The sequence below is a fragment of the Gekko japonicus genome, unplaced genomic scaffold, assembly GCF_001447785.1.
Source record: "Gekko japonicus isolate JY-2015 unplaced genomic scaffold, Gekko_japonicus_V1.1 scaffold586, whole genome shotgun sequence".
In the NCBI taxonomy this organism is placed as follows: Eukaryota; Metazoa; Chordata; class Lepidosauria; order Squamata; family Gekkonidae; genus Gekko; species Gekko japonicus.
Window position 1 is genome coordinate 434,476 of NW_015177025.1, and position 16,089 is coordinate 450,564.

Below are 16,089 nucleotides of genomic sequence, written 5' to 3' on the forward strand. Positions count from 1 at the left end.
ATTAGGTAGATGGCTTTTTAAAAAATCCTTTCAAGTATCGTGACACATTCACTGAAACCCACAGACCACTCCCCGTCCCATATTGTATAGTGTGTAATGCTGATTTAAAGCACACGAGTGTAAAATAGAAATATTTAAAATGGGTGAAACGTTTAAATTAAATTTTACTTCATGCATACCCCACTTTTCACACCAGTGGGGACCCAAAGTGGCTTACAACCGTCTCCCTTTCTCCATTTTGTCCTCACACCAACCCTGTGAGGTAGGTTAGGCTGAGAGCATGTGACTGGCTCAAGGTTACCCAGCAGGCTTCCATGGCAGAGAGGCAATTCGAACCTGGGCCTCCCAGATCCTAGTCTGACATTCTAACAACCATTAAAACATGATAGTCGGCTCTATATTTTGTTTGATGGGTGAAAGAATAATACCGTAGTAAATATCAGAATTATTTAAAACGTTCTCTAACTACTTCATCTAGTACAACAGGGCAAGTGCATTAAGAAATCCCGTAGAAACTTTTCCGTTGAAGCAGAAAGATGGCATGTGAATCTTTGGAACTGATAAAAGTATCAAGTTAAGATAAAACAGAGATAACAAAATACATGCAAACAACAACATAACCACTGTCATCCGAGCGTCCAAATGATCTTTTTTCTTTCTTCCATTCATCTGATTTTCTACAAGTGTGTTGCAAATTCAGGTGTCTAGAAAGTTGTTACAGTCAAAGTGTGCAGCCTTAGTGTGCAAATGCATATGTGTGCAAACTCCTGATGCCTCCAAGCCCCAGGGAGGTGGCAGCAGGCAGTCTCTCTCTCTCTCTCTCTCTCTCTCTCCCTCTCTCTCTCCCTCTCTCTCTCCCAACCCCCCCTCTCCCTGGCTTGCACTGCAGGCCCCTTGGCGTCTTGTGCTCCCCGTTGAAGGTGAAAGGAGAAGGGAGAGTGACATGGTGGGGTGGGGAGAGATTAGCTGGCACGTGGGAGATGGTTTCTTTGCCTGTCTGCCCCTGGAGAGGCATTCCGCTGCCTGCCGCTGCCTCCTTGACAAACAGCAGCGGCTCCTGTAGCAACACCTCAGTCTGCTGCTGCTCTGGCTTGACTCTGTGGACAAACTGGGTTGCCCTTGCCAAAACAAACGTACTGGAACACATGATCTTTCTTTCTTTCTTTCTTTCTTTCTTTCTTTCTTTCTTTCTTTCTTTCTTTCTTTCTTTCTTCCTTTCTTCCTTCCTTCCTTCCTTCCTTCCTTCCTTCCTTCCTTCCTTCCACCTGTTCTTTTCTTGCATTGTTGCTTTCCTCATTTCCTTCCTTTTCACCATATTCTGTGCCCTGCGTCCCCACCCCTCCATCACACTTCCTCACAATCATTTTCTTTTCTCTTTCCAGCCTGCTTGTGTTTTTCTCCCCATTGCCTTGATTTGCGGGTCATTTTCTTCCACTTCTTTGTTTTGGAATGGTGGTCATAGACCTCTCCCATGGTGAGAGCAGTCCTGTTCACTTTGCGACCATGTCCAGATCCTGGCTCTTCGAAGACCTTTCTTACCTGAACTCACTGGCGCAGCCTGACTGTCGCCTTTGCACTCTGGATAAGACAGGAAAGGCTGAGGGACCCGCGTTGCATGGATGAGGAATGGGTGTCAACATGGAGGGTGATTTCGTTGGTATATGATGGGGGGGGGGAGTCCGTGGAAAGTACAGAGGCAAGACAGGGACGAGGGAGAAGCTGGCTTGGTCCAAGCCCTCTCTTTTTAGCTTGAGCCTGCAAGCCCGTGGGTTCCATGGAAAGCGGCCGCTCCTGTGCTGATGAGCCCCCCATTGGTGCTGGTCCTTCCCAGGCGATCCAGAGTACCTCCTGAAAATGACGCTCTGTGGGCCGTCATGCCGGAAACAGAATGTTTGAACCCAGCTTCAGTGAGGGAGGGGGGCCCTCTGGCTGTTCGGACTCATCTGGGAAGCGTCCTGAGAGCCTCAGCAGATACTTCTTCAGGGGAGGGAGGCAGAGGCGAGACGTGGGAACCCACCTCCCAACTGGAAGAAAGATCAAGGGGGAAGTTTATACAGAGACAGCCAGAAAGCTGTTTCAAAGGGAGGGGTTCCAGAAGGCAGGCAGCTCCCTTTGTGAAGAGCAGTCCAGGACTGACTCCCCAGGAACCCCAGAGGAGAGGGCGTCTTCAAATGAAGTCTCAACTCCATTCAGGCTTAATAACTTTGCCCGACACTTGGTCTTCATTCCAACGTCTCTGACAAGTTGCCCCCCCCTCCAAATCTCACAGCTCCATCAACATTTCTGCCTTTTGTGTGTTCGGCCAAGCCTCCCCCCCCTTAATAACGCAGCCGAAACTCATCTCTGTTCATCTGTCCCTTCCCTCTTTTCCAGCCTTCGTGAGTTCAGTGGCAACGCACATAATTATGCATATAAGATATAAACAGAGCTGTTTAATTATCCTTCGCCACATCAGTGACAGAGTAATTAACAAACATTGCAAGATCAATGAGGAAAAGTGTGACCTTCAGCTTCCTTTGATAGGAAAGCCCTTGTCTTTCACTGGCACAAGGTGATTGAGCCTGGACTCCCCGTTTAAGTTTGTTTTAATTCTCCCCCACACACACCCCGCTCCCTTCTCCTCCCAGTCCCGGCTTCCTCCGTTGCGATTTGCCTTTGCACACCCCAAAAAGAGAAGAGCGGGGAATTCTGGAAGGAACTAAAAGCAGAGAGCCGGGTCTGCAGGGAGTGAGGGAGCACCATATGGCAGGGCTCTTTTCGCCACATGCTTTCTTTGTAAGTCTAAATTGACAAAGGATCCCACCCAAACAGTGTGGCGGCATTCAGGTGAGTTCAGGCAGGAGGGAAATTCTCCGAGGACCGGTCCATTGGGGGCACTCAGCCAAGAGAGCTCTGAGTGGAGCCTCCGTATTCCACACCGCTGTCACATAGGAAGCTGCCTTGCACTTAATCAGACCATCGCTCCGTCAAGGACAGTATTGTTCACTCAGACTGGCAGCCGCTCTCCAGGGTCTCAGGCGGAAGTCTTCCTCATCACCTGCTGCCTGGTCCTTTTAACTGGAGGTTCTGGGATTGAACCTGGGACCTTCTGCATCCCAGGCAGATGCTCTACCACGAGCCACGGCCCCTCCCCAAGCCGGGGGCAAAGAGCGGGAGACTCTGAGGAGACTAAGCCCACAGAAGTGCGGGGTTCCCTTGCCCTTTGGCTGGCCCAAGACCTGACCTCTTGAACGGAGGCTTCCGTAGGCAGCATTGCGTAAAATCTGCCACACAGACCACTGCAACAGCACTCACAAATGTCATTCCTTTGTGTGTTCCAGAGGAGTGGCCGTGTTAGTCAGTTGTAGCCAAAATAGCAAAGGGTCGTTTTGGCACATCGAAGGCTGACACCAGCTTTCTTGATCTCACTTCATCAGACGCAGGAAGAACTTGGCTTTGCTTTTGCTTTTACTTATTTGTCTGTTGATTTGGTTGCTTCCTTGTTCCTCCTGCTCCTCCTGGCTCTTCCTCCTCCGAGGAGCTCCAAGTGCCCTGCGTCTGATTCCCGGGCAGCCTCCCTTCCCGCCCTGCACAGCTTCAGCATCATTCGCTTTCAGTACATTCTCTGGAGAGGTGCACAGTTCATAAATCCTCATTCCTCCACAGGTTGCCTGTAGGCCACAGTGTGCCTGCCAAGACCCTGTGGGCCCCTTTCTCTCCCCCCCCTTCCTCTCTGTTGCACCTGCACTCTTCTCTGCTGCTGGTGGCGACCACCAGACCCCTCGTCCCAGCTGCCAGTCCTAAACAGACGTGCATTACGGCAGCCGTGCAAACCTGCCAGCTAGCCCAATGTTTTGACTGGCCTTCCTGCTCCTACATAACTATCTCAGTAGCTTAACAACAGCTTGTAAAGAAAAGGAAAAAAGAAGGCTCTTCCATATAGCTTCTGACTTGCTTGCCTGGAAGCAATTTTCGCTCTCCGCAGACAGCCAAGCAAGTTGGCAAGGTGGGAAGGGTCAGGACGTCCTAGTTGTTCCCCACGCTCAAGCCCTTTTCCACCTGCTTGTCTTCAGGACATGGTCGGTGGGCTGCAAGATGGGGGCAAGCCTCCCAAGGCCTTTGCAAGATGGGGCTTTCCCGCCCTGCATGATACCTTTAAGCGAGGGGGAAACTGCTGCGATCCTCAGACGTGTCCTCTGAAAGACAGACCAGAGGCTCAGAACTCTGAGTCATGGACTCCTGCCTGAAGGTCTGGTTCCCAATAACAGAGTTGTGCGGAAGGTCTTCCTTCTCTTCCCCACCCCCATCTCTGTCTTATGGCCTTTGCCCCTACGGTTGACCTTTCCCCCCCACTCTGTACCCCCTACGTAGGTCTCTTTGCCAGTTGAGAATCTGCACACATACCCTGCCTACATCTAATGCCGTTTCCCCGGTACCTGCCATTCCCTCCAACACTGGTGGGCTAGCTTAAAAAATCAGGAGTAAATATTCCTACTACTGCTTTTCAAAAATGGCAGAAAGTCTGAGAGGGAGGGGGAATGGTGGGTGCAAGATAAAAGCATAGGGACCTCTCCCCCCCCCCATGTGGAAGGTCTGTTGTCACTGCTTTTGCAAAATGGGATGTTATACCCCTGTGGAAGCAGCTGATACAATTCAGATGTATGCACACAGCTCTTTGAAAGGAAGAATTACACACACACACACCCTTTCTTCGATGGTGAACACATTCACACCAGGGTTTCCACAACTTAGGTCTTATTATTAAGAGTTGCACCCCAGGAAATGAGGAACAGCTGACAAGGAATCCCGGTTGGCCCCACATGGGCCACATGCCTTACAACTGTGTGCCCCCAAATGGTGCTCTTGCTTTATCCAACCTGCCTCTTCTAGTCCCCCCCCCCCCACTTCTCTGGTCTGAGCAGAAAGTGAAACTCTGACTGGGACCCTCTGCCTGTCCCCCAGAGCCCAGACCTTCTGCTCCATTTGGGCTGTTTTGCTTTCCCTTCCATATATAGTGTGTTGCTCTCGGCTATTTTTAGCCCCCTTCGGGTTTCTCTCTCTCTCCCCTCTCTTTGCTAACTCCGAATCCTTTGTGATACGATAGCTGCTCCAAGCTGTACACAGATCTCTGCTCTTTGGCAATGCCCACAAATGGATAGCGGCAAAATCCAAGGGGGGGGGGAGAGCCCTTTTGGCACCTCGCAGCCGAGGCTGAGGATTAAGAAGCAAAGAGAACAGCCTGGCAGGAGATTCCTAAAAGAGTCCCAAAAGCCCCAAGCGGCAGAGAGCCGTCTTGCCGTCAGTCCCGGGCTGGCTGTGCTGTACTTCACGGCTCCCCTACTTCCCAAGTTCTGCCTCTGTTATTTGTTTGGCTGCTTAACCTTTGCGTGGCCTGACTTGACGATTGCTGCAGGATTTCTCTGCCAAAGAGACTGACAGAATCCAGAGGGGAAAGTCTTTCCCCCTCCCCATCTTCTTCAGGACTTGTTAAAAGGAGACTTCAGTTTAATTCCCCTTTCAGATTCCCCCTCTGCTCCTCTCTGTGTGGTTTGATTCAGGACTGGATGGGATTTCACCACACGGGGACTGAGGGGGGGTGGGGGAGAAACGCGAGGGGATCGTTTTACAGGTCCGAGGAGAGATGAAAAGCAGAAGCGGGGAAGACGGATTTAGCAGGAACAGGGAAATCTTAGACCTGGGAGAGGCAGGATTGCAGGGGATTAATCGCTTTTGTTGGGGGCTCTAGGGTTACACCAGGGAAAGGCAGTGAAAGGGCAAAAGCTTTGAGGCTGGAGGAAACACTTTAGTGCTGCGGCGCATGAACATGAAATGCGATGCTTGCGGCACACCAGGATGACCAGGGAGGAAGTGGCGCAGGTGAATCCATACTCCACCCCCACCCACCCCATTCCTGTCTCAGCGGCACTATGCAACCCCAGCAGCCACAGGCAGAGTCAGGCCTCCTAAATCCTGAAATGTTTTAAGCCCAGGTTGGTCTGTGAGATGTCTCTGGCCAGAATGAATGGGGGTGGGGAGGTGCAAGTGTAAATTAGCCTTCCCGCATGACCATTAATTGATCCAGAAACCTGAGCCAAGTGCCTTTAAAACGAGCTTCCCTTTTCCCACACGGGCATATGGACAAGGACTGAAAAGCACTTCAGGTGCCACACAAGCGTTCCTATTTTGAGGCAGGAGGCAGACGGACTCCTCCGCCCTCCTTTCCCCTTCTCTTGCTTGGAGCAGCCTCTCCCGCTCTGCTCAGTCCTTTCCTTGCTCTCCTTCTTCAGCAAAGGCACTCGAACATCACCCGGGCCTTCACTCTTCCCCAACCGGTCCCCGTTACTTTCTGCCAGGCTGGTTTTGGTTTCATAAAGCCCCCCGGAGCAGAGTCGGTCCAGCTTTTACTTAGTCCAACACCATGTACCCTTTGGACATTGTAGAAATGCGGAACGGTGCTTGTAGTTTCAGAACCTCCCTATCTTGTCCCCACGGATCTTTTGCAGATGGTCTGACATCATCACTGGTGCCGCTGATAGAGAGCTGGACTTGGATCTATGAGATCTGGGTTCAGATCCCAGCTCTGTGCCTGTTCCCTTTCCCCTCTGACTTAGAAAAGGAGAAAAAAGTGAAAGTTTGGGTGTGACATCAAAGGGCGTCTTGAAGGACATCGAGGTGGCCCCGAAGGAGCCACCTCAAAACCGGCCACTCAAAACCATGCAGGCCTCCTGGGGTGATCTTTCAGTCCTCCTTTTCATGAATGTGTAAAGCACACACACACCTTGCCCTTTCTCACATCCAGCCAAACCGCCCTGTAGGTCTCCTTAGCGGCTCATTTCTGGACTGAAAAGTGGTTTGCAAATCCAAATGAAACAAGCTGGGATCCTGCAAGGAATTGCAGGGAAGTTTGGAAAATCCCACCCCTCAAAACCCTCCCTTTCAGGATCCCCTGCTTCCCGGGGTCTTGAGCAGGTTGGTTTCTCCTCCTTATCCTTCTAACTGGCACACAGCTGCTCTCAAGCTTCGGCGCCCGGCAGCCCATTTTCAGTTCTTGTCCAGTTGCTTTGGAAGGTGTCTCTTCCTTCCCGTTCCCTGTTTTGGTTAGTTGTGCTTCCCTTCCTCCCCCATACCCGGGGAAACCCCCAGGAAGATAGCAATTGCCGACTTGTCTGTGGGTGGTCCATTGATGTGGCCTCTGTCTTCCACAGAGGGGCCAGCCACTTTACTTTGAGATAGGTAAAGGTAAAGGTTCCCTTGCTCGAAAGCCAGTCGAGTCCGACTCTAGAGTTGCGGTGCTCATCTCCGTTTCCAAGCCGAAGAGCCAGCGCTGTCCAAAGACGTTTCCATGGTCATGTGGCCGGCGTGACTAAACACCAAGGCGCACGGAACGCTGTTACCTTCCCACCGAAGTGGTACCTATTTATCTACTTGCAGTTTCTTGCTTTCAAACTGCTAGGCTGGCAGGAGCTGGAACTAGAGACGGGAGCTCACTCCGTCATGCGGCACCCGGGTCTAGAACTGCTGAACTACCGACCTTCCACAGCCTGCAGTTCAGCGTCTTAACCACTTGAGCCACCGCAGCTCCCTTTGAGATACAGGGATCAAATAAAGCCATCACCCCCCTCCCCCCAGAAGATAGTTTCAGAGGGCGGCTAAGATTCAAGTCTAGGAGCACCGTGGAGACCAAGGAGACCTCCAGGGAAGGAGCTTTCGAGAGTCAAAGCTCACTCCCAGAAACCATCGGTTGTCCCAACTGCAGACCATCCCCCAGACCCTCATGCGGGAGAAGGATTTCCCCAGCACATCACAAGAGCGCTTTCCCCTGGACAAAATACTTCCGTCTTTCCCCTTTTTTCCAATAAACTGAATTAAAAATATAAAAGTGTAAGATTTGCTTTGCTGGATCAGGCCCAAAGCACAGTCTAGTCCATTTTTCTGGTTCCAAGGCACAGGGGGAGTTGACTGGTTGCTGTTTTTTGTCTAGCAGTTTTGGCTTTTGTAAAGGTGTAAAGGTTCCCTTGCTCGAAAGCCAGTCGAATCCGACTCTAGGGTTGCGGTGCTCATCTCCATTTCAAAGCCGAAGAGCCAGCGCTGTCCGAAGACATTTCCGTGGTCATGTGGCCGGCATGACTAAACACCAAGGAGCTGCGGTGGCTCAAGTGGTTAAGACGCTGAACTGCAGGCTGTGGAAGGTCAGTAGTTCAGCAGTTCGAGACCCGGGTGCCGCATGATGGAGTGAGCTCCCATCTCTAGTTCCAGCTCCTGCCAACCTAGCAGTTCGAAAGCAAGAAATGGCAAGTAGATAAATAGGTCCCACTTTGGTGGGAAGGTAACAGCGTTCCGTGCGCCTTGGTGTTTAGTCATGCCGGCCACATGACCACGGAAATGTCTTCGGACAGCTCTGGCTCTTCGGCTTGGAAACGGAGATGAGCACCGCAACCCTAGAGTCGGATTCGACTGGCTTTCGAGCAAGGGAACCTTTACCTTTACTTTTGGCTTTTGACAGTTTAGAGGTCTATTGCCTCTGAATGTAGAGGGCCCGTCTTAAATCTCTTGGCAGATGGTAGTTGGTACCTCTAGTCTGGATCTCAGATCATTCGGAAGGGTTTTAAGAGAGCCCTTGTGGCCTCATGGATAGAGAGTAGGGCTCAGAGTTGGGAGATGTCGGTTCAGATCTCACCTCTGCCTTTCGGGTCACCTTGAGGAAGCTGCTCCCAGTTCTGTAATTTAAAGTTGTGTGAATCAGCTCTCATTCTTCTCTTGTGACCTGATTCACACAACCAACTTTGCATGGGGTGGACCAGTGATCAGAGGGGAATTTGGCACAAAGAGCCAACCCTTATGCAAGCTCGATTCATGTGTTGGGTTCATGATTTCCTGCATGGCCACTCTCTGTTGCTTAGGATATGGTGATAACCCATTTATTATCTTTTTCTGAAATCTGAGTAAAGATATCCCGATAGGGTTGGTTGGGAGAAGGGTTGGCATGGTATCAAGCTGTCTCCAGCTTTTCATGAACCTGTGATACACCAATGGGATGTGTGGCATAACATTTGCCAGAATGACTATGGGAAAAGCCCACCAGACATCACTAACTGAACAATAGATTAGCAAGGAGATTCTAAGACCAGAACCATACAAAACTGTACTCCACAATTCTGAAAACTCAACTTACCGCCCCCTTTTCAGAAAAAGAATTACTCAGTGCCCCCCTGGACACCTACCTTCCAGAAGTGGACAAAAAGTGCAGTTTGTGGATCTGCACCTGGATCGTTCCAGCCCACCTGGATCGTTCCAGTGCCCCTGAGGGCACTTTGGGAACCAGTGAAACATGAACAGTCCTACCCATGCTGAGCACTCTGTGTTAGCTTCAGTGTTTCACTTTGTCACCGCACTGCCCCATGGCTGTGTGTCTGAATCCATCTCAAACTGTTCGATGGGGGTGATGGGATTGGAGGGACACTCAACCCAATTAGGTCTTGGGGAAAGAGAGGGTAGAGGTGGGAAAGGGGGACTGCTGGATCATTTCCTGCCCCTCTTCCTTCTCCTCATTCCTCACAGTGGATCTTCCCCTTTTTCCTTTCACTGTCCTCGTTGCCTTTTCCTTTATTTCGCCTTAACTGTGTCTCCTCCTTCCTCCTGCTCCCTTCTCACTATCCCTCACCCTGTTGTGCCAGTGTCCTTAAACACATCCCTCTCCCTTGCCAGTGTGCCCTAAACCTTTTTCCTTCCTTCACGTGTTGCCTGTTGCTCCCTCCACACACACACACACACACACTCCCTGCTTTTCCTGCCACCTTTCTTCCTCTCCCAATCCCCACCATACTCCTTCCCCTCCCGGCCGCCTCCTGGCTGCCACCCGCGCACGCAGAAGGGAAGCTGTGACGCCTTTGGCATCTTGGCAGTGGCCTCACTTCCAGTAAAATTACTTCTTCTTCATATTAGGCCAAGGCGAGAGTGCAGAGACATTTATGAAACTTTGTTTAATGTACTGAAAAGCCATCGGCTAGAACATTTAGGAAATTGATTTTCCTGGCATTGATGAACTCTTTTTATTTTACCCCAGTATTAATTACTTTTTTTAAAAAAACAAATTAATTTAAGAGTCGTAAAACCGAACAAGTGAGCCAAACGTCAGTAGATCATGTTCCCTTCTCTCCACACTCCCCACTCCGGAAGCTGGCACAGGAAGGAAGGGGAAGCCCACCCTCTTGAGTGACAAGCTCTCTCGCTTCCTTTTGATTCCTCCAGGGGAGGCTTCGTCTCTGCGGGACTACGCTGCCACCACCATGAGCGAGTTTCTGGGCATGTTTGGCTACGATGACCAGAACATGCGGGATGAGCTGGCCCGCAAGATTAGCTTCGACAAGCTGAATGCTTCTACCTCCGAGGCTGCCACAGCCGCTGTCGCCACCTCCCTTGCAGGCGAGGACGCCATGAGTAAGAGAGCCCGCTTCTCCAAGTACGAGGAGTATATCCGCAAGCTGAAGGCTGGGGAACAAGTCCCGTGGCCGATCCACCAAGCCAAGGTGGAGGAGCTGACCAGCAAACTGGGCAAGGAAGCTCCCCCAGGTCTGGGACAACCAATTCGGTTACCGGCTCCCGATGCCTCACTCCTGCCAGAGACAAAAGCGACCATTTTGCCCTTGCCCTCTCCCAGCAGTTCCCAGATGCAAGGGCTGATGTCTCGGGCCTCCAAGTATGACTTCTTCATCCAGAAGCTGAAGACAGGTGAGAGCATCAGGCCTCAGAATGGCAACACCTACAAGAAGGCCTCCAAGTATGACTTGGAGAATGTCAAGTACTTGCATCTCTTCAAGCCGGGGGAAGGGAGCCCAGACATGGGAGGGGCCATTGCCTTCAAGACGGGCAAAGTGGGCCGTCCTTCCAAGTACGATGTAAGGAACATCCAGAAGCTCCCCCCAGTCAAAGCTCCGACGCCCAGTTTGGGCCCCGCACCCCTTGCCAGTACCCCCAGCAGCACATCGGTGGCTGGACCCGAGCAGCCGGCCTCGTTGCCCTTCAACACTCCAGAGTACCTGAAGTCCACCTTCTCCAAGACGGACTCCATCACAACTGGAACGGTTTCCACTGTTAAGTAAGTCTGCCCCTCTTCCTCTCACCTCTTCTTTGGTGGTTGTTCTGTTGTCATCCTCTGAGCTCCACTTCTTGAATTAAGATGCAAGCTGATGGCCGAAGCCAGCTGCCGAGCACTGGACACATGTTGAGAATATTTTCAGTGTATCCTCAGCCATGTGTGCATATATATTTATATTTATTGGGCAATAGCAGATCCAGAGATCCCGGGGACGCATTTTGCATGGCCTGGATGGGTGGGCCACTGCCAAAATTCATCAACTCCCCAACCCCCCACCCCCGTTTTCCCGTATGAGTCTGCTGATTGAGGCAACAAGTTGAAGAAATCAGGCTTTGCCCTGTGGATTCACCCCACTGGCCAACCTAGTTAGCCAACCACTAGTTGGCAGTTTTGGTGCAGCTTGCGAGTCCTCTTTGTGAGCTCAGTTCATCTTCGATCTTCTGTGCAGTCCCAATGTGTGCCTGCACTGAAAACACTTGATGAACATCAGTTACAGGTAAGTGCAACCCTGTTTCCTCTGCCTGGGGAGCCTTCCCCACTCATCCAGGTTGTCAGTATAGAGGCGAAGAAATGAACGAGGCACACCAGTATCTCCGGATCCCTCCTGTGCTAATATACCTTTTACCTCTCATTTGTGAGGGGAGAAGTAGGTAAAATAAAATAGATCTAATGAAATAGGTGCTGGGACACACAGACAGCCGTTGATGTGCCAGTCATTCCCCTGCTTTTCTTGCACAATCTGTTCTTCCCGAATATTTTGCATTTCACAGAATGGGTGTTGGGAGTTTGGAGAGGCTGGGTGCTGCAAAAGAAACTTGAAAGGGAGGGAAAGAACTGAAGTTTAGATATGCTAGCCAGTAGGACCAAAGCCAAGCAAAGTACTGACTGACATGAAGAAAAATATTGGCCCTAGCTGCATTAAAGAGGCCAGCACAAGTAGCCTAGTGACTTCCGTCTGTGGTCACAGCCAGATGTTTCCCTCCCCCATTTATTGCAGGCTAAAAGTCCAGTTGGTCCCACACCAGGCCAATCTGATGAGCACTTCACCTGCACTGCTTGCTGAAATGCACCTGGCAGTCACCAGTTGGCCTGGGAGGATTTTCAGTTGTGCGAATCCGCCCCGAGAGCGCCAAGAGCAGCCAGCTGTTTGACTCCAAACTCTCAACATGTTTGGCTTTTTGCTGTTAATCACAATCCCAGCTCTGCTTCCTTCCTGCCTTTCATTCTCTCGCTCTCTTTTTCCACCGCGGTTGGGGATGAACCTCAAGTGCACTCTCTCCTCTGCCCACAAAACTTCCTTGGGATGGGGGGAAGTGAGACGGTTTCAGTGCCGAGCTTCGGCGCGGTTTCCTTCGTGTGCCGTGCATTTATGTGAGAATCCTCTAAGGGGTTCGGGAAGCCAAAAGCTCTTTGCTCAGGATTCGAGCTAGTGCTTGGGGTGAGAGTGAAGCAGCTGTGTCTTTTGCATGTGAGAAGATGGTACAGAGAAGACGGGTGCAGTCCCCACTGTCTCTTCCCCTCAGGGCAAGGTGTCTGTTGTACAGGCTACGCTGTTGGCTAGTAGACATCCCACAGGTCAGAGGAGGCTACCTTCTTTTTGTAAATTGTAGAGTAAGCCAGCGGGTTCCCCCTCACCTGCTTCCCCGGGTACTTTTACTGTCCCAAACACCTCCTGACCACAGTAGCTCCCAACGTGCTTGTCCTAGCCAGTGCATGTCCTTATCAGACCATGGTTGGGCAGACAGTGGCGCATGCAGGGAATCGTGACATCTGAGACTGGGACACCAGCAGCCATTCCAAGGAGCAGAGTGAGAGAGATGGGGAAGGGGAGCAGTGGTGAAAAGCGGAAGAGGTGGAAGCTGGCCAGACTTACAGAGGAGGCTTGCAGGGCTTGTTCTGACCCCGTGGACTTAGGGGCGCAAAGTTCCCGGGCACCCAACTGCCACCCTGGGATGTGACCAGTGCTTTAGAGGACAGTGAGAAAGAGAGAGAGAACGAGAGAGAGAGGGGCTTGGACCGTGTCGTGACACCGCCTCGCTAACCATCTCTGCCCTGTGTGTGTTTCTCATTAGGAACGGATTAACCACTGACAAACCAGCTGTCACCGAAGATGTAAATATTTACCAGAAATATATTGCCAGGTAGGCCGATCCCTCCCCCCCCTGTGGGTTTCTCGGGAAAGGGGCGGAGGGGGTCTTGGGACAGAAGTGCCTAGGGGGAGGGGGTGGGGTCTCTGTCTGTCTGTCTGGGTGAAATGTAGAAAACCAGTCGTGGCTACTGAGTCTTTCCATTTCTCTCTGACATCCACACCGACTTCCCACCGCCGCCACCACGTTGCCTGCTCCCAGGAGGAAGCCTTCCCTGGCCCATCCTTTTGAGAAAGAACAGCTTCCAGAGGCCCGGGCCTTTATCCCATTCTCATGCCACATGCACAAAACCCCTTGCAGAAAGGGGTGTTCCCAGTGGCAAGTAAACACCCCGCAAAGAGTGAGCTCTCGTTCATTCCGCCACCATCTCCCCGGAAAACTACCATCTCTCTCTGGGCACAGATGATTTTGCCCCTTAACAGACACTCAGTGCTATGGCAATTAGCAGGTCTAATGGCAGCATCCCTCTGAATGCCAGTGCAGAGGGAGGGGGGACAGCATAGGGGGCGGCATTGCCTTTATGCCCTGTAGGAAGGCCTCCTCCAAAACACCTGGCTGGCCTTTATTGGAGACAGGATGCTAGGTCGGATAGGCCCCTCCTCTGGCTGAGAAGAGCTTTTTGTGTCTGCATTGCTATACTGAAAATAAGGTGACGTAAAATGAAGATAGAACAAACTTAGAGTCCAGTCAGGCACCTTTAAGACCAACAAAGGTTTATTCAAGGTATGAGCTTTCGCGTGTATGGCCCACTTTGTCAAATACATTGGAAAGGAAGCTAGGTTTCAAAGTGAAGATAACAGCGTGGTTAGTTTGTTCTTTCCTTTAAAAAAAAAAGAATTTGTTATAGTCCACATTAGTAAGAAACACAATGGGGGGGGGGAGACTGTTGCTTCAGGTTGATTGATCTGGAGCCAAAGGATGTGTGGGCATCACGGGTACTGGGGAGGGTCTCCCCCCCCCATCCCTGCTGCCTCATGCTCATTTTTCCTTCTCCCAAGGCTCCTCCTCAGGGACCTTAAATCACACAGTGGGCCTGTATGGTCATAAGTTATAAGCTCATTAGTTACAAGCTGGTCTTTTTTCAAGATCGAAGGGAGGGAAAGCAGTCCTTGTCAGGCTGGAATGGCAGCAGGCAGCGGGGCTGTGCTGGTGGGGGGCTCAGAGGAGGAATGTCCCGTTTGGCCAGATTTTTAAAAAACCACCAAAAACTAGTAAGAAAGTGTAGGTTCCGCTTTGTGAGTAATGGCCAGTGTCACTGCCAAGGGCTTTTCTGACGTTACACTTTGTTTCTGATGAAAAAGCTCATACCCCAAAAATCTTGTTGGTCTCTTAAGCTGCCATTGGACTTGCATCTAGCACTTCAGTGGCCAGAAGGCTTTCCGGAGGGGATTTATTTATTTATTTATCAAATTTATACCCCGCCCTCCCCCGTAGGGCTCAGGGCGGCTCACAAGGCAAGATAAACTTGCTACAATAAAACAACAATATATCCATAATTTAAAACATACTATACAATTTAAAAGAAACCCAGTCCTAAATCACATAAAGTGCTCAGTGATAATCAGAACTCTAAAACCAGATGACGGGACAGATCCAAAGACAGTTCTTAACAGGCAGTCTATAGCATCTAATAGTCCTTCTCAGGGGCTCTTCTCAGGGCCTCTTCCAACCCCCCCCCCAGATTGTACGTAGTGGGGGGGGCGGGGGCGGCCCCTACTCGAAAGCCTGGTGGGATTCAGGAAGCCAGTTAGGGATAGGTCTGCCTGGAACTGAAAAAGCAGCCTGAGGAGCAGGGGAGGATCTGAAGCTGAGGAGGGAAAACAGCCAGAGGCAGGGAAAGGGTTAAGCACCCTCTTTCCCCCCCCCCCCTCCCATCACTCCTCCACTTAAAATCACAGCCGCTCAAGTTGGCTTTTCATTATATATACTAAAAAGCCTCTGGAAGTTCAGTACACATTTTCCCCATATAACATACCCCGTGCCCCTTGGACCAGTCAGTGACGGGAGAGGACTGCAGGATGACACTTTTCTGAAATACAAAAGCTTACATGGGCTTCTTTTGGCAGCCACGGCAAATTTACATGTGCTTTAATTTACATGTGCTTAAAAAAAGAGAGAGAACCTGTTTTAAAGCCCTAAATTAGAGGGGGGCAGAGGGGGATTGTGCCTGTGCAGCACAATTAGCTTAATGAGTTCGTTAAGAGGCCTTGCCAAAAGCTGCCCAGGGATGATCCTTCCTTCCCCCCCCCCCTTCATGCAAGGAAACCAAGCCTCTTTAGCTAGTTCAGGATGAAGGAGGCCTCGCTTTTCCCTCCGTATATTTATATTTTTAGCTATAGTTTCTTTTTAATTATTATTATTATTAGAGAATCAGCAGATGGCTCTTCTTGAGACCTTGCTTAAATATTTATTTATACGGGTTATTTTTCTCCCCTCTCCCCCTCAGTTGTAATTGGGATGGTTGGTGTGTGCGCGTGTGTGTTTTTACCCCCATCATGCGCATCATCGTTACAGAGTAATGAGTGTGTAAACACTTGCTAAGCATGCTGACTTCTGTATTTATTATTTTTATTAGTATTTATTTATCTGGGTGTTTCTCAGTGGTCCTTGCCAGAGCTGGCAACTCAAAGGAATGAAGCAAACCATGCATCTTGCATGCTACGGTGCACATGTGTCAGATGCCATAAGCATCCAGTGCATGTGTCTACAGCAGCATACACTTGCAGCTTGTTCACTGGGAGTGAATGTAGCCCCTTCAGTTCCCCAGCATGGGTGAAAGCAAATTTTAAAATGGTAGAAGTCCACAAAACATGTGCTACAAAAATCTCTCTTTTTTGGTATTTTTGCATTTGTGTGTGTGTGTGTGTG

The 16,089-nt window shown here is 50.6% G+C and overlaps 1 protein-coding gene across 1 annotated transcript in view; it reads left to right on the forward strand.

The window, feature by feature from the left end:
- The window catches only part of CASZ1 (castor zinc finger 1), a 127,017-nt gene that overhangs the window by 69,786 nt on the left and 41,142 nt on the right, over positions 1-16,089 (forward strand). The window contains exons 3-4 of the mRNA XM_015427827.1: positions 10,228-11,074; positions 13,147-13,215. Coding sequence (XP_015283313.1) covers positions 10,228-11,074; positions 13,147-13,215 — 916 coding nt within the window. The remainder of the gene's footprint in view (positions 1-10,227; positions 11,075-13,146; positions 13,216-16,089) is intronic.